The sequence below is a fragment of the Marmota marmota genome, unplaced genomic scaffold (assembly GCF_001458135.2).
Source record: "Marmota marmota marmota unplaced genomic scaffold, marMar, whole genome shotgun sequence".
Classification (NCBI taxonomy): Eukaryota; Metazoa; Chordata; class Mammalia; order Rodentia; family Sciuridae; genus Marmota; species Marmota marmota.
This window is the reverse complement of record NW_026000021.1, coordinates 7756500-7782625: the sequence shown is the minus strand read 5'-3', so window position 1 is coordinate 7782625 and position 26126 is coordinate 7756500. Positions and strand designations below refer to the sequence as shown.

Below are 26126 nucleotides of genomic sequence, written 5' to 3'. Positions count from 1 at the left end.
GCTCATCGTCACTCATTGTGATCGTATGGGCGGGGGGGGGGAAGATTGAGGATGATGGAAATGAGCAGGTGATGCTTCAGCCTTACCTTGATCTTCCCCTCGCAGTGGGGGTAGCCATCCATAGGAGGCAATACACATTTTTCTTGAGCTCCATTAATGATATCTAAAAAAAATGGAAAACAACAAAGGATACCATCAAGTCCATAAAATATACATGCCTAACATCCTTGTCAGCAGAGAGGCAGGAAGAGAAACCAAAATAAGAGATGCCCATCATGGCAGCCAGGTTCTGACCCATAGAACCTCACCAGCTCCAAACATGTTTGATTGGTCTGTGGTGAGGACCTGACTCCAGGAGACCCCACCTACAAGATGATGACTTCTGACTGGTGTGCCTTGGCTCAAAACGGTGAGTAGGCTGACCAGTGTGCTTGCTTAGAAATTTGCAAGTGAGAAACAGAGAACCAAATGAATGGGGAGCAGGAAATAAAGCCATGAGATTAAGAGTGCCTGCCAGGGCTGGGGGGGCATCCGAGGCCACACGGGCAAAGTGAGATCATGCAAAAACTTCATGCAGTCATGTGTATGAGCTCAAGAAACCAACAGGAGAAAGAAGGGCAAATAGAACTTGGGGGCAGAGGAGCAGAGAGGCACAAAACACCTGTGCCATCTTGAGGAATTCCCACTGTGGTTCCAATAGGGACAGCTCCTTACAGATATTAGATTTCCGCCAGGATTTCTTTATTGCTTTATATATTTTCTCACCACAAATCCCATTTATAGTAACTAGTACAAGTGGATTCCTCTTCCTGGTAACTATAGAATCAAAACTGAAAAAAAGAGCGGCATTCTTACAAGAAGCTTACAGTCTAAGGAGGAACAGTGAACAAGCAACTGAATGGTATAGCTGACATGATTCAGGACTGGGCAAGGGAGGAGACCCAACTCAATCTCCAAAGCTCAGAGGAGGCCTCCCAGATCCAACACTAACTTAGCTGAGATGGGAGGACAATGTGGGAATGAGCCAGACAATTTAAAGATGTCTTTCAAAGTCCTGAGGTGGGTCCAAATGCAGAAACCCACTTAGGCTGGAAGGAAAATGTGTGAGGTACTGAGAGGTGAGACAGATGAGACAGGCAGCGCCCACACAGGAAAGACCTCAAATGCCACGACAAGGACTTTGGTCTTTTCCTCAAAGAACAGCAGAGCAATAAATAGTGAAAGGTTTTAAGAAGTGGATAGTTATAAACAGATTTTTCTATAGCAATGATCATGCTGGTTGGAAATCTGGACAACTCTATCTGCTTCATTCTCATTTTGTATCTGTATTTTCCAGGAAGGTTTGGAAAATGTCACCCTTACTTACTACCAGTGGTTTTCTAAATAAAGGACTAGTCAGAAATCAGATCCCAAATTGCAACATTATTTGATAAGTAATACCTTGGTGGTTATTGGGACTAAAAGAAGTTAGCCCTACAGAGGATCTTAGCTGTATCTAATCCTCAAAAGCCACATCTTTCGAAAGTCTGCAACAGAAATTCATGACTTCTTGATCCAGCATTTCACTGGGACATCTCCACAGGAAGAAACACCCTCCTTATCAGGCATCAGAGGCAGCATCTGCTGGCAGTCAAAATGAAGTTACCTAGATTGTCGGGGCCTCTGTTTTGTTATCTATAAAATGGGAATGGCTGTTGCTCTATTTCTTCTAGCTCTTACTAGTCAAGAGTTCACCCTGGCTCAGCCACTTTTAGAAATGCATTCTTTGTGTTTCTTCATGCTTTAGGTGGCAGCTCTGCCTGCAGCTTCCCTCTCCCACTTGCTAGGGCACAAAAGTCACTAAAGCATGGGCTGCTGCATCAAAGAATACAGAGTACTTCCCAATGACTGTGACTCCTATCAGTGTTGCAAATCCTGGTTTTGCTGGGCAACACTTACCAAGCCGCTAAACAGTAGCAGAGGTCCTGAGAAATTAGGAGTCTCCAACAGTTGCAGGATGGGGTGATCAAATGTTTTAGGGAAGAATATAGAGTGAAATGCCCAGCCCCCTACCTCCACTACAGACACTATTCTACTTCCAGAGTGTTTAGAGACCAGAGGCTCCTGACTTGAGTGGCAGGTAGGGTGGGGTGAAGCAAATTCATTAGATGGTCCACGAAGTAGAGCCCTGGTGTTGGACTATGGGTAATCTTATTCAGACTTTCAAAAATATGTTATGGCCAAAGTCACTAAACTTTTTCTAAAACACACCAGGTAGTAAGTATATAGGCAATGTGCCACACAGTCTCACAAAAGAATGGGTGGGGCCACAATCTAATATAACTTTATTTACAGAATCAGATACAGACCCTTGGGTCTGCTCTGCTAGGAGACTCCCCAAATGAGATTCCTCCTTTCTGTGAAGACCTGCTGAACTGACTCCTTCCCCAGTACTACGGACAAAATATTCAGGGGAACTTTACCACTAAGCTTCGGTCCCAGCCCTTTCTATTTTGAGACAGGGTCTCCTTAAGTTGCTTAGGCTGGCCTCAAACTTGTGATCTTTCTGCCTCAGCTTCTCAGGACACTAGGATGACTGGTGTGCACCTTACTTGGCCTGAAGCCAATCCTTCTAAGGAGCCCTGCAGGAATTCCTCTGCATCTTCTGTTCTCCGCCCACCCACTGGAGGCCCCCTTCCTTTATATAGAACTCAACCAGGGCTTGCCTCCCTGAAAACACAGTCCTCCACCTGACCTTCTTATGCCCGGTTGGGTTTAGTTGGATTTGGCCTTGCCCTCCTTTGGGCTTCCCTGGACTCCTGTGTACACCTCTCCACCACCATCTGTTATTCTCTTTATATCTGTTCAACTCCTGTCCCAGGGCATGAGGAACACATGAGAAGGTAATGTCTTTTTGCTGGGTCACCAGGCACTCAGTGAATGCTGTTTGAATGAATGCAGGCAGGTTCCCGTCTGCCCCTCGATCTGACTCCTAGTCTGGGGAGGAGACTCCTGCTAGGCCACAGTTTTTACTCTTCCTCTTGACAGTTTATCAACAAATCTAACAGGGTCTCCTCTGTGATTCTATTACCTTATAGATGAATTTCCTGTCCCTTATTTTGTGACACAGTGATGGTTCTGAATACACAATTGGTTTCCAAAGGCTCTAATGTGCTCCAGGTTGTGGGGTGGGCAATAAACAGAAGTTCCAGCCTTCCACTATGGGGCAGAGCTGCTCCCTGAATCCGACCAAGGGCAGAACCCTCCATCACCGCACAGCTCCTGAGGACTCTGGGCTCTTTTTCAGAGGACAGCTCCCCATTGTGTTTCCATCACAATGAAAAAAAAAAAAACTCAGTAAATGTTTTTATTAGTTTGTACTCATGGAGAACTTTCCAACCTGTGGAAGAGTCTGTGATCTGAGGGTGGCTAAGAAACAAAATCTTAGTCTAGTAAAGGTTAATGCTAATGCTTTTCAGGGGATGCCTGTGATTACTCTATACAAGGTCCCTTCAAAAGAGGGGGACAGACCCTGCTAAGATGTCACTAGAAAGTTTTCCCTGCCATTTACCCAAGTTCTCTCTCCTGCCATTTTTTTTCCCATATGATGAAAGGGCAAAGAAATACAAAGAGATGTTAACATAAGCAATGAGGCTCAGTTCTTAACTGTTGTTGAGGACTCAGTTTCATCTCTCACCTTCACAAAAGCCAAGCTACATCGTTGTGGTTCACCTAAAACTTCACCTCTGTACTAATTCTACAGAACTGTCAACCAGGTGTCAACAGAACAGGCAGATTACGTTGGTGTGAAAATTCCTCTGTTTTATACTGGTACCCACACAGTGTAGAAAGTGCTTGGGTACTGGGTTTAATCTAAGAGAACAAACACTTTATGTCATGCTTAGACTTGGGAAGAACACACAATACAGAGGCAGCGGTAACAAATGGAGGGGTCCACACACACAGATGGGTGCTCCTGTGAAGGGTAGGCAGCATCTCCTGACTGCCACACAGATGCAGCTACACTGGGAGACATGTGCACAGGGCAAGAGCAGCATAAACACACACTGACAGGAAACAATGACAGAGAACCAGATAGATTTTTTTTTTCACTCATGCTTTCCTTCCCATCTGAGGGCAGAAGGGAGGGAAGCAGGGAGTCAGGACAGGAATAAGGAGTAAAGAGGTTTTGAAGGAATGGAGGAGATGGAAATACAGTGATACAAGGCAGGAAGCCAAGGTGGATGGAGGACACTAACAGGCTTATGCAGCACTCGTCTTTCTGGAGTGTTGTCGCATACCTGATCACATTTTAAACAAGGGAGAGATGGTGACCTCATCTTATAGATGGGAAAGGAGAATGTTTAAAATCCTCAGCACCAACCTCCAAACTCAGCCCAGTCAATGTGAACCTGCTGCCTGCTGTGTGCTGAAATGGGTCCTTCTGAAACACAGTCTGCACCTTCTAGGAGGTAACCACGTGTGTGGAGGAAGGGACCTTGTGTGGCATGCGGAAGGAGGGGTCCCATGGGGGGATATGGGAAGAGGGACCCCTGTGTGGGAGGTGGGGACCCATGTAACAGTAAAAGAGGTAACTGTCATCCTCCTGTGTGTGTGGGGTGGGGAGTGGGCAGGATTTTTGTCCAGGGGTCCAAACTCCACAGGCTTTTTCAAACAACTGAATGAACAAATGTAAAAAGGAGTAAAGAGCCCAAGTTCCCATGAAATGGAGAGGAACGTATCACAGAGAAACAAGGGACCGGAAATCTTCCCTCCTAATCACTGACCCAGCAACTCTGAGTTGTGGGCCACAGCCTAGGGAACCTGGGCTCAAAATGAGGCAAACAGCAGGGGGAAAAGGCCCTTTTCTGCTGGGAGAGGAGATGTGGATTGCTGATATTTAAAGCTTCTTGGAATTTAAAAAGAGGGCTTGTGGTTTCTTGATATGATCTTAATGAATCATTTGTTAACTGTCCTGATGCTTTTACAAGTCATACGCAAGGTTCATCAGGTACCATACAATTGATCTCTTAACTACCCCGTTTGATATACATGCATATATATATATATATATATATATATATTTTTTTTTTTTTTTTTTTTTAAAGACATCAACTCTCAACTATGCAGCATAGTTAAAACATCTACTGCACACTGAAGTTAATGATAACTAGTCCTCACTGCTGAATCAAAGAGATCTGGAAATAAGGTCATAAAAAGAGTCTCCAAAACAAAGAGACTGAAGTCAGATGTCAGTCTCAATCCTGATTCAGACAGTGCTTATAGGTGAGATGATGCATAAGAAACTCTGGGTGATGATAAAGTGATGAAGGAATAGAGGAGAACCGGTGGTAGGGAGAGGGACAGGTATCTGAAAGTGAGCCTCACACAAAGACAGGTATTCAGAGTGAAAGTTGCTCTACCATGAAGAGAGGCTGCTCTGCCAAGGCTCGCTTTTCTGTACATCAATAACAGTAAAGACGACAGGTGTTTGAAATGACATTTTAAAAAAGAATTCAAAGGACATAGTGTCATTGGCTTTTTATCTAGAACCCCCCCAGTCATCTGAGAGGTTAAGAGTGTCTGATCCCTCACCATGAGGGAGGGGAGAAAAGGGGCAAAGATAGAAGAAAAATGAAGTTTAAAATAAACCTCTCAAAATTCAAAAAATGATGGCCATCTGTTTGCTCCTGGAAGTGTCACGAAACCCAGTTTGATCTTCTCACCCCATTCCTTTACCAACAGCTGGGATCACCATCCACACTAGCAAGGGCTCCATTCAGCTCAATGGCACCTCACCCATAATTCCTCTCCAACGATAAAAGGTCTCCAGGGATTCTGTCCTGTGTGTAGGACAAGGTGGCAATTTCTCCAGGCATACCTCATATGAACATGCAGCTACACTTATCAGAAGGCCCCAGCAAAGTGTACCCATGTGAACCCACACTGCCTCAGCTGCTCAGCAACAGCCAGGAGCTGGCTGGATCTGCACACTTGAGACCCAGCTCTTGCCAGCACCTCCATCAGCTAGCTTGGCTGTAGGAGTGAAGAGCAATAAAGCCAACAGAAATCAGCCATGGTAAAATACAGTCTCCCATTAAAATGACCTCACTGGTCATTCTCAGCTTGCAATGACTCACTTAGGGCTGCTTCACAGTTTCGCTATGAGAAAAGTGATTTAATTTCTATAACTGAGCCATGTACACATATTTCAAGCAGAAGACTCCACAGTAATGAGAAGGTCCTTGATCACCAAAGGAACGGGGCAGCCAAGATGTGGCTAACAGGCAAGACTCTATCCCAGAGAGTACACAGCTTGAGTATCCCTTCTTTTAAATGCCTGGAAATATTTAAAATCTGAGAGATTTTTCAGAATGGAATATTTGCATAAACTTCTGGTTAAGCATTCCTCATCAGAGAATCCCAAATCAAAAATGTCCCAAAATTTGAAAACTTGGGGGCATCATGTCAACACTGAAAAAGCATAAGATTTTCAAGTATTGTGGACATCAGATTAGTGATGCTCAACTAGTACTGGACACTCTGAAAAGGCTTATTATACTTTCTTATTCTTTTAGTCTAAAAAGCTCGGAATGCAATTATCCCTGTGCTGAGGAATTTTGGAGCTGCAAGAGACTTCATATTTGTCAGACCTTCCTTTACTTAAAACTCTTGATTCATAAAACTACAGCCTAGAGAAATGAAGTGCAATCCTCATTTATTGATGTAACAAAATTTATCAAGCACCTTCCCTGTGCAAGACACTGTGAATGTTCAACCCAGGACTTTGTCTTCTGATTCAAACTCATTCCCAGCATTCTGTTTCTAGGAATTTAAAAGACACAGAACCAATAACAGTACCATATTTGTGTTCTGCATAGGAAATTCCATGAATCAACACCAAGGAATAAAATAACAAATTATTTATCCCCCTCTGTAAAAAGCACTTCCAAGGTCCTTGTGGACTTGCTAAATGGAAACTAGAGCTCCACTGTTGCCCATGTATAAATACTATGGAAGTAATGGAAGTCAACAAGCATACAAAAGTACATTGCCAAGTACAAACAATGTCATAATATTTCCTATCATAATTTGGCCAAATAACCTCAGATTATTTATACTACCCTTGTTCACATATGCTTTCATTTATTTACTTTTTTATAAGTTTATCTTCCTAATTAAGCTTCCAAGAATTAATGAGGTTTTTCCTTTTCTTGGTAAGTTAGTATTAAGAACAGGACCTCGACCAAGATTCTAAGTATGAGAGATAGGACTTATACACATCCATACCCTAAATGCACACACCAAAATTCCATTCTGATAAATCTGTTGCTTCTAGATATGTCCACCCAGAGAAAAAGGTGCATATCACATGGTAGGCAGAAAATAGATAGGGTTAAATAATTGCCATTCACATAAAAAAAAGAGCTTATCATTAGACATCAGGGAAAAACAAATCAAAAGCACAGTGAAACAGGAGTTCACATCAATTAAAATGACTATAATAAAAAAAAAATCAGATAATAACAAGTATTGACAAGGATAAGGAAACATTAGCACCCTCAAACAGTCCCCAAAACTCTGCCATTGATTCATTCAACAAACACTGGACCTAAATAAGCATCTGTAACGACTTCAGTACCTTCCTAAGGACTTAATACAGCAACATAAAACAATCTCTACCTTGAGAGAATATAAAATGTTGTGGCTACTTTGGAAAACACTCTGGCAGTTCCTTTAAAAAGATAGAGTGATCATTTGGACCTAGCATTTCTACTCCTTGGTTTATAAAGAATAAAAGCATATGTCCACGCAAAAATTTGTACACAAATGTTCATAGCAGTCTTACTGTTAACAGCCAAAAGTTAAACAACTCAAATGCCCATCAGCCAATGATGGGATCAAATGTGATACATTCATAAGGTGGAGTATCATTCAGCCATAAAAAGGAATTAAGTGCTAACATGGATGAATCTTTAAAAATTCATGCTAGATGAAAGCTAGTCACAAGAGCCACACATTGTATGATTTCACTTAAAAGAAATTCCCAGAATAGGAAAATCTATAGATACGGGAAGTAGATAAGTGTTTGAGGGAGGGGACATAGAAGGAGAGATGGAGAGGCAGAGGGAGGATGATGGCTACAGGGCAAAAAGTTTATTTTGAGGTGATGAAAATATTATAAAATTAATTGTGATATGAGTGGTAGAACCCCCTGGATATACTACAACTTTTTTGAATAGGACATTTCAGATGGGTAATTTGCATGCTGTATGAATTCTATCTCAGTAAAGCGGTTACAAAACCCCCAATACTCTGCCACCCATTTGTAATGATTTTAATAACTTCCTAAGAAATAAAGCAACACAAAATAATCTCAACCTCGAGGGGGTCTCAAATATACTTTGGAAGTTGTTCCAGGAAAGGCAGTTAACAGCCCAATGTCACGTATAGAGAGGGACTGACGCGACGATGAGGAGGAATGCCAGGAGGAGGAAGCCCACGGCTGGTGCCCAGGGGGATCGACAGGCCTCCAGGGTTTCGAAGGCCAATTGTGAACTTCCCAGTTTATATTTGTAGTTATATTTATATCTCCCAGATAGAAATACAGATACCTAGATTAGAAAACAATTTGATTGCCCCTCATTCCATAGTACCAGAGTACTTAAGTACCCGGGCACATAGTCAGGGTCTCTTTTGCAGGTAGGTGTGAGGTTAAGATTAAATTCAGGACCAGTACATGTGAGAACAAATGCCAAATGATCTCAAATTTCAGGACAATCTGCCTGGCTGAGCTATTGTTTTGACCCCCCACCCACCCTCAACCTTGGTGCTTCTCATGGATGAAAGATGGGTAGGCAAGGACCCAACAAAAAAGTGGGGATCCACTGGGAGAAGTGGCACATGCTTGTAATCCCAGGTCTTAATGAATCAATCCTCTAATGAAGTCAGAGCCCTTATGATGAAAACATTGCCCACCTCTGAACTTGCTGTACTGGGGACCATGCTTTCAACACATGAGCTTCCTCAGGGACATTCCAGATCCAAACCATACAGACATAGATGATCATTTGTTTACCCTTACCCTCTGGGCGTAGATTTGCTCTCTTAAAAACACTGCACTTGTGGGAACATAGATAAAATCTGCTTTCTAGATATAGATAGCCATATTTGTATCTCTTCAGTGTTACCATATTTCATCATTTACTCTCTTGCTTTCCAGCTCTGTGACCATTAGAGTCACCTGAGTTTGGGGCAGGAAGAACATTAAAAAAGGCCATGGCTGAACCATTCTCTCTGCCATATAAATGATCAGGGTTTGTGGAAGTGAGGTTCATTTCTTTAAAGCTCCTCAGTTGATTTTAAAGTGTAAGATAGAGTTAAGAATGGCTAAATTATCCTTTGACCTTGGCCACATTACTTAATCTCTCTGAGCCTCAGGGTCTTCTGCTGAATGGAGATAGTAGCATTTACCTCTGTGTAGTATCACGAGGATTAACCAAGATAAGCCATGACACACAGTCCATGTTGGCTGCCATTATTATTGTCCCTGTTCTGTGCATTCATGGTGCTTTTCCTTCTTTCAGCTACCCCTCCCTGTCCTATAGAGCTCAACCCTGTTCCCACTTGTCTGATGATTACTTAAGGCAAAGAGACCAAGAAACGCAGTGCTTAAATGAAACAAGTGTTTCTCTTTGACAGGTGATGTGCTCCAGTAGGAGTCTTCCACAAGAGTAGGTATTGTCCACACTGCCATTGGTTCTAAAATCCCTCCTCCCACCCCCCTTCTGTGTACTTAGGATTGGACTCAGGGGTATTTTACCACTGAGCTACATGCCTCATCTTTTTTGATTTTCTTTATTTTTTAAATTTTGAGATGGGGTCTAAGTGACTGAGGGTCTCACTAAGTTGCTGAGGTTGGCCTTGAATCTGTGATCCTCCAGCTTCAGCCTCATTACTTAATGGACCACTAGGAGGTGGGCCTAGCTGAAGATGCAGCATGGCCAGGAAGGGTCCATCTCCCTTCCCTGTCCCAGCCCCACCCCTCCCCCACTTCCTGTGCCCACTTCCTGGCTACCTTGGACGGAATAGCTCTCCTCCACACCCTTCCACCATGATGTTTCTGCAATGGAGTAGGCTGACCATGGACTGAAACCTCCGAAACCAACAAGTCAAAATGAATCTCTCCTCTACTAGGTTGTTCTTAACATGAGGTCACCATGATGACAGGCTGGCTAAACACAATGCCTAAGGGTGGGGTGGGGGGAAGATGGAGGAGGTCAATGTGGTTTAAGCAGAGGACATGGGGTAGGTTGGGCAGACTTGGAAGAAATAACAGTCGGACAGGTAAGCAGCCACCATATGCTACAGAATGTGAGTCTCAGGCTCAGAACACGATTTATCACAGTTACCACTCCAAGTACCTGGAGGGTCTCAGCATACCCTTGTGCGCTTTGGGGAAGCAACCAAGAGTCTGGATAGAATAGCAACATGCTGAAACAAAGGTGAAATCTCAGCAAAAAAAAGAGAGTGAAAGCCACATTCTGAGGATAAAGACATGGACAATATCATACTTTAAAAAATACTGCTGCATAAAAATCTTTTACAGCTGAATAGAGTTTATATAGAATACAGATAGCAAACAGCTAGAAAATTGCCTTTTACTGGTAAAGAAGTCAGGAATTTTTCTGATACGAGTTTATAGACGATTATGAAAGTTCAACCCCTTCTTTGATTAACAGCAACTTCTAACATCACTCTTAAATAGTCCCTTGATCACCCACTTTCATTTAATTAAATCCCCACTGGTGCCCACATTGCAGATAATTGGTAAATCCTTTTCAAACTTCCAAATGTATTTCCAAAATGACATCACATCAGTCTGTGAAGTTATTAAGTTATAAAAATCTCTCTCATCTCTGAATAGATCAGTACTCTCACAAAACATCACCTTCCCTTACGGGAGCATCCTGAAGCATCCTGCTCCTAGAAGTGGCACTGAAATGCACCAGGGGAGCTGCACTCTGGGTCCTGATCCTTACAAGTCCTTGACCTCAACTCTTCTGCAGTGAAGAAGGTGGAACATGTGGATAAAGACTGTCCTAGAAAAAGCAAGGGCTCTGCTAATGGACAAATCCTCTCAGCCTCTTCCCAGCTTCACAATCTGGGCGAATTACTTAACCTCGGGAATTTATGTTTCCTCGCTCAAAAACAGAGTCAGCAAAACCTTCCAATATCAGAGTTCCCCTTTTTTTGTGCCAGGTACCTCGTCTGATATTAACATATGGCCTCACTCCCTGTCAGAACAGCCTCCATAGTAGAATATGGGATGCTGAAAGATAAGCCACAAGAGCGCTTGCCCATACCACATCGAAACAGCACACACTCGCTCATCTCAGCTACTGATGCAACACACTTACCCAACGTCTGTATGTCCTTTGTGCCTGTGTTGCCATCCCTGATTAGTTTTATGTCACAATGCTTGCTGGGCTGTGAAGTACAAGTGATTAAAATGCTCTGGATTTTTGGAAGGGAAAAGTGTATGTTTTAAAATGAATATAACAGCACAACAGCATATACTTGTGCATATGTATTCAATAGCTCTGGGAACGGAAGATAAAACTGAGCTTGTAATATGACTTGGATAATCAGAGTTCTTTTTATGCATAAATCTGCATGTATTCATCTCTATGTAAATGGCATTTTCTGTAAGTATATACTTAATTTCTGCTATCATTTCTTCTGCGACAAAACGTTCTTCAGTATTTTGAGTAACAATGCAAGGAACATAAAATATTCCACACGGGCATCGTCTTTGTATCCAGTTACAATAAATGGGCATAAGAGTCACTAAATTGAGAGAATGCTAGGTTTATATTTCAAAAACAAAAACAAAACCAAAAAAGCTATATTGGTGTCATATTTCCAGAGAAATGTTTCTCTACATAATATTTTTGAAAAATAAGATATAAACTGACATATTTTGAGACATCCTCAGCTGCCAATTTTGATTTAAGGAAATGTAACTGAGAAGTAGGTGGCAGATATTAAAAATTCAAGATTATACTTGCAAAACTACATCATAGTCTGCAGTTGGGGGCCTAAGGCGGTTTTTATAACTATTCTCCTTTTCCAATAAGTGAACTAGGGCAGAGCCTTTCATAAATTCCCCTCTGCTCGAAAGCCAGAGGAGGTAAGGAAGCTTTATACAGCAGTCTTACTGGAACAGTGATGTGCCCCTGAAACATGGAGAATGCACATCTTTCTTCACCCCTGCAAAACAAATGGCTCAAATTTTCTTCTAGAATGGTTTGAATGGAAGCACACCTCACATATTTCTGACTGTTTTTATTGAAACTGTCAAAGGTATTTTGGGTTTGGATTTTGTTAAGAAAAAAAAAAAATATATATATATATATGTAAATACATAATTAAAAACTATAGAAGGCTGGTTGTACAGTAGGCTATTTTGATGGTAATTATAAATTGTTCTTTTCATATTACACAACATTCTTTTCTTGAAGCCTTCCTGCTACTGTTGGCAAAGCACAAGATTCTAAATGGCCTTGGAAACATCTCCAAAGAGGATATCCTTTGACTATTCTCTTAAGAGGAGATCAAGACAAGTTTTTGTGTTCAGTCTCTCACCTAAACTGAGCTTTTCATTTTGTTTTGATTGCTTGGTTATAACCCTCTCCCTTGATTTTTAACATGGGAAAATAAACTAGAAGATAGTTTAAAACGGAGATGATACCGTATTAATAAGTTTTAGGTACTACAAAAAGCAGTACAGAAAGAACATATGACGCCACCAAAAGGTAGAATATTGCAAATACACACAAGGTCAGCAAACCCTTGGGTACAAGTTTAAAGGAAAACTTGCAGTTAATTTATGGCTCTTTTGTGATCCATCCAGAGGTGCATGAAAGATATGTGCCAAGCCAGCTAGATAATGGCCTTGGCTGGGGATCCCTCTCAAAAACCAGGTTGTCTTAGAACTTAATTTCTTATAATCTCCCCTATCTCTTTGTAGGAGGTTCTTCACATAAAAGGAAACATACCTGGTATTAATACCATGTAAATTTGGACAGCAATATTCAGCTGAAGTTAAAAGTAACATGCATATCCCAGTTCTTGACCACATCACAGAAAAGAATTTAAGAATATGTTAGCTATGAGTAGCAGATCAAGAGACTTATAAAGGTAAGGTATAGACTGTCAGAGCAGTGTTGGCAATCTCAAGAGTGATACACACTGCCAGGGCTTGAGGGCTTTTACTTTGGTACATACATAGATGGAATATATATGATCCAAAGGGGATTTGACTTCCCTTGGGATAGGAAAATATTGAGCAAGAGCAGGGTTCCACCTTAGAGGGTCTGGTTTGACATACAGGTTTCAGCTGACATCACCATTTCCAGTGCTCAGATGATTGGACCTAGGGTCACATGGTCCAATCAAATGGTGGCTCCTACCCACCTCACAAGGTTGTCTTTCAGGTCTTATTCTTACTTTGCTACATTCCACAAAATGTATAAAGAACTGGTAAATTATGAAGTAATCTGGGGGCCTCTTTAGTGCAACCTTATATTCAGGCCCTTTTCTATTCCTTAGAAATAGGAATAGAAATGTGTCTGGCTCACAAGTTGTTTATGAGTTTTCTGTTCTATATTTTAACAGGGATATTTTCCCTTTAGTGATTCAGGGTTCTCTCTCTGTCCCTATATTTGTATTTCAGTTTCATATAAGATCCAGGACTTATGACTTACTAAGGTCAGGGGGAAACTGAAACAGACACATCCTAACAAACCATAAATATCAAGTGTTCATATCTCTGTATGAAAATCAATCAATCATCAATCAAGTGTTCATAAGTTCAAGGTAATAAGTAATTTAACTGCCTGCTAAAACAAAAGTTATACTCTTTAGAGTAAGATAACAGAACCCAGTTACAATGTAACATTAAAATGTCCAACATGCAAAAAGAATTACTAACCTGGGGAAAAATAGAAAAATGTAAAGCAAAATTAAGAAATCACTCAACCAAAACATGTCAAGATTATATGAATGTAGGAGCTGACAATGAATTGAAGCAGCTATCATAAACCAGGTTAAAGACAAAAGATAAATAGTACCATCAGTGAATAAAATAATTCTCATCAAAGAAATGGACACTTGAAAGAAAAAATATTCTAGAACTAAAAAAATAAACTATCTAAAATGAAAAATTCACAGAGTGGAAATAATAAAAGATTGAAAGTGGCAAAAGAAAGATCAGTGTACATGGAAAAAAAATGGAAATCATTCAATCTCAAGAGACAATAAAGGAAAATAAAATAAGCAGAACCTCAGTGACCTGAAGAAGAGCATGAGGTAGGTAGCTTTTGTAAAAACAAATGCTGAGAAGCAGGAGAGAAAAACAAAAATTGGAAAAGAAAAATATTTGAAGAAATAATGGCCAAAAACCTTCCAAATTTGTTTAAAAAAATTAACTTCAGATCCAGTAACTCAGTGAAGTGAACCATACACAAGATACATAGACAATCACATTTATCATAATCAAACTGCTAAAAGCCAAAGATAAAATGTTGAAAGCCATCAGAGAAAAACAGACTCAGTACACAAAAGAGAATAAAGACAGAAATGTCACCTGACTTCCCATCAGAAAAGGATGGGGGCTGGAAAACAAAGAAACAGCATTTTTTTAAGTGCTGAGAGAAAACTGTCAGCTCAGAATTCTTTATCTATGTCCTTGAAAAATGCTGGCCAAAAAAAGCCATTTTCAGATAAATGAATAGAGAGAGATTTCACCACCAGCAGACCTGAACAGCAAGAAATAATAAAAAGAGACTCTGTGATTGAAAAGGAAATGGCATTGGATGGAAACTTGGAACTCTGAAAAGGGAATGAAGAACACCACAAATGTGAATATATGGGTAAGTATCAAAGACCATAGTGTTTCCCTTCTCTTCATTTATTAGACAATTGCTTAATACAACAATCATATTAGAGTCTATTAAGGTTTAAGATGTTTCTAGATGTATAGTAGCATGAAAGACGGTGGATCAATATGAATTAATCATAAAGTCTGTAATACTGTAATCTCCCCCCTTATCTTCAGGGAGCATATTCCAAGACTCCCAGTGGATACTGAAAACCACACATAATACTTACTGAACCCTATGTTAAGTTTTTCCCTACACATACAAACTTACGATTAAATCTTAATGTATAAATTGGATATAATAAGAGATTGACAATAATTGATAACAGAACAATTACAATAATATACGCTAATAAAGTTTCCTAGAGCATATAAAAGAAGTTATAGAAGATTCATTTCCAGTGTGGATTTTAGCAACTTAATCATACCATATTTTCTTCTTTCTTTAAGTCAAGAACTTTCACCTTTTCACTAAAAGGAAGCACTTTACAACCTCTCTTTGGCATCTGAATTGCCAACATTAGGACACTTAAACTTTAGAACGATTATTAATTAAAATAAGGGTTAACTGAACACAGGTGCATGATATCACAACAGTCAATCTGACAACTGAGCTGGCCTCTGAGTTAACTAACAGGTAGCACATACAACGTGGAAACACTGGATAGAGAAGATTCATGTCCCAGGAGGGAATGGTGTGAGATTTCATCACACTATACATGCAGCAAATAATTTAAAACTTATGTACTATTACTGGCATTTTCCATTTATTATTTCTGGATCACAGTTGACTTTGGGTACCTGAAAGCATGGAAAGCAACACTGTGGCTTATTTAGAGTTAATACAGTACATAAATGGCTAAAGTACATAGCCATTTCCACCTTGGGGAATGGTAAACTACAGCCCAAAGGCTGATTCAATGACTCCTTTTGTAAACTAGAATATGGCCATGCCATTCCTTCACATATTGCTTAAAGCTTCTTTTGCATTACAGTGGCAGAGTTAAATAGCTGCAGCACAGATCGGGCACAGTATGACTCATAGTTCATATCTGGCCCTTTAGAGAAAAAGTTTGTTGATCTGTATCCTCTAGATCCTTGAGTAGTCTTACTATGTATAGAATTCTTTTGGGTGTCTAAAAAGAAGAGTAGTAATAACTGGATTCCTCCCCAAAGTCTCTTTCATTATGAGATAAAGGGCCCCAACTTCTGCAGAACACTCCCACTCCAAGGTTAGAGGCAAAAAACATAAAACAAAACCAAATTGACGTGGGGTGCCACTCTTGTTTTCATTGGCTCCAGCTCACTCTTGTGAGTTCCAACATGTTCTTGCTCTCCTCTACTTAACATTTCTTTTTCCTCCTGAGCTGTCAAGCTCCATTACCAGACAGAGAGACAACAGCCATTACAGAAACTGTTAAACCAGCTCCCACCACTGTGTAAGTCCAAATCCCTTTAACAAATCCCTTAATGTACATACACCCCTCCCAGTGGTTTCAGCTTCTCTGTTTTAATCCTTTTACTGACCAAAAAAAATGCAAAAGCCTAGTTGGTTCTTTAAAAAAAAACGATCAAAATATATAAACCCAGAGCAAGGGTGATGAATAAAAACAAACTATAAATTATCAACATTAAGAATGAAAGAGGCTGGGCATGGTGGAGAACACCTGTAATCCTAGCAGCTCAGGAGGCTGAGACAGGAAAATCTCTAGTTCAAAGCCAGCCTCAGCAAAAGCAAGGCACTAAGCAACTCAGTGAGAGCCTGTCTCTAAAGAAAATATAAAATAGGGCTGGGGCTGGGGTTCAGTGGTTGAGCGCCCTTGAGTTCAATCCCCAGCACACAACACCCCCCCCCAAAAAAAAATGAAAGAGGGATATCGCTATAAATCCTACAAATGCTGAAGGAGTAAAAAGAATAGGATGAGCTACTTTAGGCAATATAGTCTACTACTTACAAAAATGATGGGCTCATGCATTTCTGGCAACATTCTTTGTAATAGCTCATCACTGAAAATGATGTATATGGTCCTTATTGGGAAAAATGAATAAATCAATTATGATATTTTCATATGACTGTGTTTTACTCTGGGACGCTTTTTTTCTTTTTAAAGAATAAACATGAAACACTGTGGGGAAATCTGAAGAATGTTATGCGGGATAAAGATCCTAGAGCCCCTAAAAATGTTCCTCCTATATGATTTCATTTTTATGAAACTCAAAAGCAGGCAAAATGGATCCGTGGTGATAGAAATCAGAACGATGATTGCCTATAGGGGACAGGGACTGAATGGAAGGAGGCATGAGGGAACATTCTGGGGTGGTAAATATATTCTTAATCTTGCCTGTGGTGCTGGTTTTATAGATGTAAACATTTATCAGAACTCATCAAACTGTACACTTTAGATCTGTAGCCATACATGCCTGATAGATGCAATTTTGCTCTCATTTAAAAATTAAGATAAGTTGTTTAAAAACTACATGCTTCCCGTATGACTTAAGAAAACATATGAAAAAACAAACCATATTTTCCTTTGCAGATCTCCATTTATTACCTCTTTGCTAAATACCCTCGGGGAAGGACTCAGTCTATAAGCTCACATGAATCCTTTTGCACTTCAAATATAACACCCTGATGACCTCCAGTATCACATATGTCACTGTGGCACATCAGTGCTATAGGCTCCATCAGTTTAGGTTGGATACAAAAGTATAAGGGGAACTTAAAGAAATTTTGATTCTGGAAATAACAATCTTGACTCTTAAGTACAACCTCTAGGTAGAGTGTTCTTCTTTGTCACCGACTGCACTGAGGTGTCTCAGATTGGAGTGGACTGGCTAATTGTGTATTTATAGTGCTCAGCCAAAGCTGAAGTCAGATTTCAATAAAAGCCTTTGCTCTAAAAGGTAACAGTGCAAATGCACAAAGTATCACCACTACCGGAATATAACTCACCCTCCAACACTCAACAACAACAAAAAAAAAGGCTGTGATTTCACTCCTACTCTTGCAGGCAGGCTTTGACAGAAATCACCCGGCTTCCATTGACAATATCCAACCCGGATTTCTCAGCCTATTTGCAGTACCTGGCTTTCTGCCTCACATACTAAGCTCCAAAATAGATCTTGGAAAGGGAAGACAGTGTAAATGAGAAAAATATGAGAGGCAATTAAAAGTTTTTTGTTTTGTTTTTTTTTTAATTTTCCAGCACCACTCAGAGCTAACAGGGAATGGCTGCTTCTTCCTACCTACCCAACAACTTGTAGTATTAAGGAATTAATTTCTACTTCTAGCCTGCTCACTAGATCTTAGAACTGAACTTAATAACAACTTGAGCAACAGCAGTGCAGATCAAAGAGTAATCACTAATGATTTCCATAACCAAATGATGCGATCTAAAATTGTGAGCCTAGAGGTTATCAGAGTTATATCCAAGGTCAGTGTAAGGAAGTGGGAAAGCCAAGGAGGGACTGGTTAGAAAGCATTTATCCATTCCAGAGTAATTACAAGGGTGGTGTTTGCTAAAGGACAGGTACTGCCTCAGGATGCTTTGGACATTAAATACAGGATGAAAGAACACTAGCTTTGAAATGGGGATTTTGTTTTTGTTTTGGATGGTATATGTATATCTGCATGTGCCCAACTGGAGAAGTTTTGAGGAATCAAAGAGGAGACACGGTGTAAATATTAGATATTGAGCTATACATTACCTAAATACTAGGTAAGAGAGGGAGAGAACTTCTAGGCTTACTTTTTTTTTTTAAGCTACTCTTCCTGTTTGGCTTGGCTGTATCATTATGGACTCAGAAGAAAGGATACAAATACCCTCAGCAACACTTGTAGCTCATCTTGATGCAAATATCCCCTATTTTAAACAATTAAAAAAAAAATCAAAGAACTATAAAACCTTAAAGAAAAATCTTATTTCTGTTTATTCAACTTAATGAAGGTCCTATAAATAATGTCCAAAATCCTACCCAACCTGCAGTTTGACCTCAAATTCATCCCTACCTGAGAAACTTTCCAAGAGTATTCCAGTTCAACCAAACAGCTTCAGGCTGTCTGTTAACATCTATAAATTTTCTAGTCTGAGTTAACAATCTACACTTTTGTGTGGTATTCAGTTTGACCATCTTATAATGGGGATGCCTTTGTGTACATAACCCATAACCCAAAATGACTGCAAAGCCTATAAAACTAATTTCCTCAAGGTCGGTGGCCATGTATCAGTCTTTTTACCCAGAGAACAGAACAACATTGACTCACACAATTGATTCAATTTTTATGAATTAAAAATGGCTGGAAATTCTTGGACCAATCTGATTTGAACTCTAGGGGAAAAGAAATGATGGGCTCATGTATTTCTGGGCAAGATGGAAAAACGGTTGTTGGGAAAAACTAGTTAAAAATATTATTCTCAAATGGGGCCATCTCCTTCATAGAAAAGGGGAAGAATCATTACTTTTGAAAGTCACTTCTTTCTTCTTTTACCTTCCTCATTGAGGAAAAAGTAGTCTAAACTGCTTTCATGGTTCTTACTTTGAAATCACCTCAGCTTTTATACATAACCGTCAACCATTCCTCTCTTTCATTCATGATTTTGATAATTTGTGTTTGCTTTTTTTCTTTCTGTCATCAATCCAGCTGGTATTTGTCAATTTTCGTAATATTTCCAAAGACCCAATTTTTGGTATAATTCATTTTCTCCATTTCTACTCTAATCTTCATTATTTCCCAAATTCTGTTGACTTTGCCATTTAATTGCTTTTTTTTTTTTAGTTGCTTAGTGTAGAAGTCTGAGTGATCAAATGTAATGTAATAAAAATGCTTATGCCTATAAATAAATATGCTGCAAAACCAACAATATAATTGTTCTTATGGAATTCTGAAGAAAAAGACATACCTACCATCCTTTATATTTCCCCACACATTTAACTTCTCTCTCTCTCTCTCTCCCCCTCTTTTTTTTAAGGGCCTAAGTTTCTGAAGCTGGCTCAGCCTCCAAGCCCCTGGGATTACAGGCATGTGCCACTGTGCCTAGTGTGTCCAGTGTTCTTCATGTCTTCGTGCGGATTCAAGTTACTACCTGATATCATTTACTTTTGACCTAAAGAACCACCATCCTTTAGTTTTTCTTATAAGGTAAACCTACATAGCAATAAATTCTGAGTCCATGTGTGTCTGGGAATGTCTCTGTTTGGCCTTTACTACTGAAGAACAGCTTTTCTGGAAAGAGAATGAATTGCCTCTTTTTCCCGTCTTTCAGCTCTTTGTGTGAACGCTATGATCTGGTGTCTATTATTTCTGATGTGATACATTACTTTACTCTTGTTGTTTTCAGGATTTTCCTTTTGCCTTTTAAGAGCTGTACTATGATGTGCCCTGCTGTTAATTTGTTTTGTGTTTATATTAATTTTAGCTCATTGAGCCTCTTGATCAGTAGATTTCATGTTCTTTATGGAATCTTGAAAGTTTTCAGCCATTATTTCTTCAATTTTTTTTCTGTCCCTATTTCTCTCTTCTTCTTGAGCTACCATTACAAATAGATATATTAGCATGCTTAAAGTCATACAGGTATCTTGAAGTGACAGGTACCTTTTTAATCATTTGTGTGCATGCTGTTCTTCAAATTGAATAATTTCTGTTTCTCTTCAGACCCACTAAAATTTTTGTTGACATCTTAAATATTATCATGAGTGTCCTTGATGAACTTTTCATGTCAGTTATTTTACTTTCAAACTCCATAGTATCTAGAATAGTTTTTCTTTGTTGTGATTCTATATTTATTGAATCATTGTCATATTTTCCTTGAGTTTTTTAAACACATCTTCCTTTAGTTCTTATAATAGCTGCTTTGAAATCATTAAGTTTAAGACCTAGTAACAGCTTTCTCTTCATTGATTTTTTTTTTCTTTTCCTCCTGACTAGAGATCATACATCCTCGTTTTTTTCTTTGCATTTCTCAATTTGGGGCTTAAACTAGACATTTTAGAATATACTGTAGCAGCTTTAGATTTTGATTCTTCCCTGAGGGCCATCATTGCCATTTTGTTTGTGAAGCAACTGCCTAGACAAACTCTGGAATCTGTTTCCTCCATGGTATTTGGCTATTGCTCTCCCTACTCCAGTTTTCAGTTTTTATTTTATAATAATTTTTTTTAAGCTAGGATTGCCCCCGTGTTGCACAACTTACTGGCCAACCAATGATTGGTCAGGGCCTGTACATAAACATCTGTTCAGTGAAACTTCCAGCCTTGGTCAACAGATCTGTGTGTCTATACATGGCCCCGTCAATGTGCAAGAGTAATTAAATCTATACAAGCTTTTATCTTCTATTGGTTCTTCTTGTTTTTCCTCTGTTTGCCTACTGGTTCATGGTCAGTTAAGGATGAGTTGTCAGCACCCACTCAGGTGTCTCCTGAACAGATTTGTAGAGGGCTTATTTAAGGCCCTTATGACAGCCTTTATTGCCATATTAAACCTCTGTTTTATCTTCTGGTTTGTGGCTTGCCTCAAACCAGTGGGCACCCTCAGTCTAGCTGGTCAGTGGTATTCTCGTTCACTTGCCACCAACTACTGTTTGCTGACCCTGCTGCTTAATGTTGGACTTTTCTGTGCTCCACTCCCAATCAGGTCAACCCCCTCTGGTTTTCCCAACTTGTAGTGGCCTGTGCCAGAGCTGGGGTAGGGAAGGAAAGCAACCCCAGACAAAAGAACGATCATCAACTGGTTGCCTATGACAATTGTGTCTGGTTTTATTGCTTTTTTTTTTTTTTTCCCCAGAGAATTTGCCAAGCTACTCCTTCCACTGTACTGAAAGTCCTGCCTCCAAAGTAAACCGAGTTTGCAGAAAGAACTAAAAATATTATAAAATAAGTATAATTGCTTCATGTTAACTAGTTTGGGAAATCATAATTTCATTTATCTTTCTCATCTGGTTCTACAGCTCTTACCATTTGAATACGGATTTTTTTTCTTGTCCTAATTAAATGTTGAGTCTATTTCAGTAGAGTAAAATAAATAACAGAAGACAGAGAGGTTAAGTGAAATAGATTATAATATCTTGCAGAATAAGGTTGGTTGTATAAATATTCTCTATTTTCAGTCTCATTTACTCTATCAAAGAATAAGAAAAGTGATTTTTCTTTTTCAAGTATTAAATTAATTCCATGGGATGAAGGGGAAAAACGGGGGGCAGGGAAGGGGGTACAGAAGCAAAAGAACCATAAGGTGTAGTCATATGCTGCAAAGTTAAAAAAAAATTAACCTTCTATCAATAAAAACATGAAGCCAAAGATATTAAGAACGGGAAACTTGTAAGGACTGAATGTGCCAGGCAGCCACTCCCTCAATACCAAACCAAGTAATTTAATATTTGGTGTTGATTTAGTGCCCACGAACTCCAGAAACTAACTCCCAGGTTCAAGTTACTTACGTATGTTCATAATGACTTTTAAAATTTTGTGTTATTTTTTGAAATACCAGGTATTCATCCCCAATTCCCTGCAACACAGCCACATAGAAAATATAGTAACTCAAATACAAGAGACATGGTCTACTTGGCTACACAAAACTTAATTAATTTTGTCTCTTTCCCACCCTCCTCTGTCTCCACCACACCTCTTGGCCCAAATGGCCAAGATCACAGTATTTCTCTTACAAAAGAGTCAAAATTCAAATAAGAACAAACATGTATGCATAAGGGTGCCAACTATTATTAAATAAATCCCCCTGCCCTTCTGAGGAATTTCACCTCTACTTTCTATCTCCCAAATAAAAGCTGTAGTCATTTTTTGGGGGGGGGGGGTCCCAGTACAAATAATAAAGCGTAGATTCTTCTGGCTTGGAAGGAATGTTGTGAAATCATCTAACCCACCCCCCCTACCTTGAAGCACAGTTTAGATTAAGACAGGGGGTATCTGTTGTGTTAAGAGGCAGAACTAAAACACAGACTACAACCTGGCATAATCCAAACTTCTTAAAATCACTCCTTAGGTTTTAAAGCTACCAACAGTGTGCTCTGATGGATCCAACAGAAACTCTGAGCAGCCCTTTCCTGTTTGGTTGAAGCCAATAATAGCACTGACAAGCCAGGAGCCTGCCACTCCTCTCAGAGTCCTTGGGAGGGGCTGGTGAAAAACCAAGATGGAATGAATCCCCTTAGGAAAGTGGTAATGAGCTGACCTACTGAAATTACAATAGACAAAAGAGTGAGAATCAAAGAGAAAGCCACTTGAGGGTGTGGGGAGGATACTGTCAACACCAGGAAGATTTCTTTTCAATTATAACTTATTTTATAGCTCTGATGTTTGGAAATGACTGTAAAAGGACCCCAAATATCTTTATTTCCCTGCCTGAGTGAAGAAAACCATATGGGTGATTGGGTCCACTGAATTCTCAACATTACTGCTAACCTCTCCAGGTGTTTCTAGCACAATCTAGGTCTACCATGACTGTATTCAATTCATAAGTTTAATTATAGTTTCTACATTTTCTGGCCATTCCCACTGTTCTTCTCCGGTGTCTTCAAACTGCTGAAGAACTACCACCTGTCAATCAACATATGGGGTATCCAAAAGTATATCTAAACCTGCCTATCATAAAACCATAACCCTAAGTCAAAATGGGGATACAAATCCCCTTATCTAGAACTTATCTTACAGTGAGACACATTGGGATTAAAAATTATTTGTTAGGGGCCGGGGTTGTGGCTCAGTGGTAGAGTACTTGACTGGCGCATGTGAGGTACTGGGTTTGATCCTCAGCACCACATAAAAATAAATAAAGTAAATGTAGTGTGTCCATCTACAACTAAATATATATATATATATATATATATATATATACACACACATATAATATATAAATATATAAATTATATAATATATATTATAAACATAATTATATTATAATATATATAATACATATGTATATTTAAAAAAATATTTGTTAGGTTGTAAGTTTCTAAGTTTATCTCAGAATCATGAATATCAAACCCCACATAAGTACCCAGAACTAGTGGTTTATGAGGCAAATAAAATCCCTATGTTGAGACCTTATGTTAAGGCCTATAAGCATGAAAAACAAAAACACTGAAAATGAAGACAGTTACTTTGCTACCAGTGTAACTTGGCCCAAACAATATCCCCCCACCAATAACATATAAGGTCCATGGGGCTAGACCCCAAAGGACAATGAGAGTGGAGCACTGGGCAGTGCCTGAAGCAGGGAAGACTGGTTGCCCTGACAGAAGGTAAGATACTACTCTTCACACCTCCAGGCTTGTGCATTTCCCTCTCATCCTTTTACTAGAATCATAGCATGAATAACCAGCCTAGTGCTTGGAACCAAGGGCCCACTGATAATGTATTCATTTGCAATTTAATGAGTCTTCCATCCATTTTCAATTTTCATATTTTCCGCTCACTGAATAGTAACACTTATTACCATATACATGTTATGAAAACAGGCAAGAGGGGCTAGGGTGCAGAGTGGTACCCAAAATGAATTCCAACGAAATGAGAACAGGCTACCTGTTGTGTGGGGGACTATTAAGACCCCACAATCCCTCAGAGGATTGCCTCCTGCATATTTTTCACCAGTGACAACAATGGATTTGCCCTGAGACAGGTGCACATCAGCAGAGGCCTAGTACCTCCTGCATCTAAAAGCTATCTTTTAGAGATCCCGCCTCAGCAATGGCCACCCAGGTACCTGCCTCTTCGGTCAACTTAGGTATCTGGCTCAACTACACAGGGCTGCAGAGGGCGGCAGGAGCAGAAAGTCACATCATATGCTTGACAATGACTTTCTGAGAGTTGTGGAGAGTCTATAGCACAGTCTCTGGTTATAAGAGCTGCCCACAGAACACAGACCTCCTGACATTGTCAATTCTGCCACCAGCTATGTCCCAAAGCAATGAACACAGACACAGACCCTAATTGGGGGGAGGGGGTGTTGTTGAAATCTATTAAAGCTGTAGAAGCTGGAGCTGGAGGACCTTAGAGAGAACCCAAAGGCCCTAAATTGAAAAAATATAGAAACCAGAACCTGCCTTTATCTCCAAGGTAAAGCCAATTAGTAGCAGAACCGGCAATAGAAACAAGCTCTGGTTACCCAGCATATGACTTAAGAGTCTGTTGTTCCACCTAAGAACTGGGTGACTTCACGCAAATGACACTCCTCTTTGAGCTTCACTGATCTCTGGGAGAGGAGAAAACTTATAAGGATTAAGGGAGATGCTGCACAAGTCAGTCCTGGTGCCAAATTAGAAGGCAGTAAGTCTTGATATAATTTTGTGTTTCTCAATTCCAGTTCCTGTATATAAACCATAAAGAGTGATTGGGGGCAGGAAAGGGACATTTTACAACTGCTTCCCATTCTATCTGTCCTGAAGAACTCTAAGGACTGAAAAAAAAAACAATCTGAAACCCATATGCTACTGCTGTGGTACTAAATTGATATTCACGAAATTAGGCAACATTTACCTGTCAAGGTCGAGTTTCTGTTTTACTCCTTCAATCTCAGTGGGCCTTTCATAAATTAGAAACATCACATTCCCAACCAAAAATGGTAATATAATCATGTATAGCAGCCTGGCCTGGCTTTACACAGCCACCAAGTAAATGATTGAGAGGGAAACCCAGGAGAGAAAAGATCTTGGAAAGTTCTAGAATGGACCAGATTTTGCTAATATAAAAGGAGTGATGAAGCACCACACTTTATGCCACCTGATATATTGTCAAAAGCAAAAGATTAAAAGAAGATTCTAACAAGGCCCAAAACTTTATAAGTTTCTAGGAAAAAAAAAATGACTAAACAAGTAATCATAGCAGCTGCTATCACACTTGACATAACTATTTTCTCACCATATCAAACGAGTGACTAATTTGGCCTACAGAACTTATAACCTCTGCTTATATGGCTCTCTTCTTGATCCCTGCACTTTGGCCACTCTGGCCTCACTTGGGCCAATAACATGCTAAGGAATGTCCCATGTCTTGGACTCTCTCCCTGTTGTTCCCTTTGTCTTGAATGACTTTTGTAAGTGGTAGCTCACTTCATTCAGATTTCAGTTCAAACAGCACTTCCTCAGAGTCCTTCGCTTTCCATCTTAAAAGCCACTTGTCTTAGTTTACATTGCCATCACAAGTTATAACACACCGGGGGGAGCTTCAACAACAGGATTTTTTTTTTTTTTTTTTT

At 39.7% G+C, this 26126-nt stretch overlaps 1 protein-coding gene across 7 annotated transcripts in view; it reads right to left on the bottom strand.

The window, feature by feature from the left end:
* The window catches only part of Mgat5 (alpha-1,6-mannosylglycoprotein 6-beta-N-acetylglucosaminyltransferase), a 319720-nt gene that overhangs the window by 151633 nt on the left and 141961 nt on the right, over positions 1-26126 (bottom strand). For all 7 annotated transcript variants that reach the window (XM_015501729.2, XM_048810438.1, XM_048810437.1 and 4 more), the window contains one exon: positions 87-163. In XM_015501729.2, coding sequence (XP_015357215.1) covers positions 87-163 — 77 coding nt within the window. The remainder of the gene's footprint in view (positions 1-86; positions 164-26126) is intronic.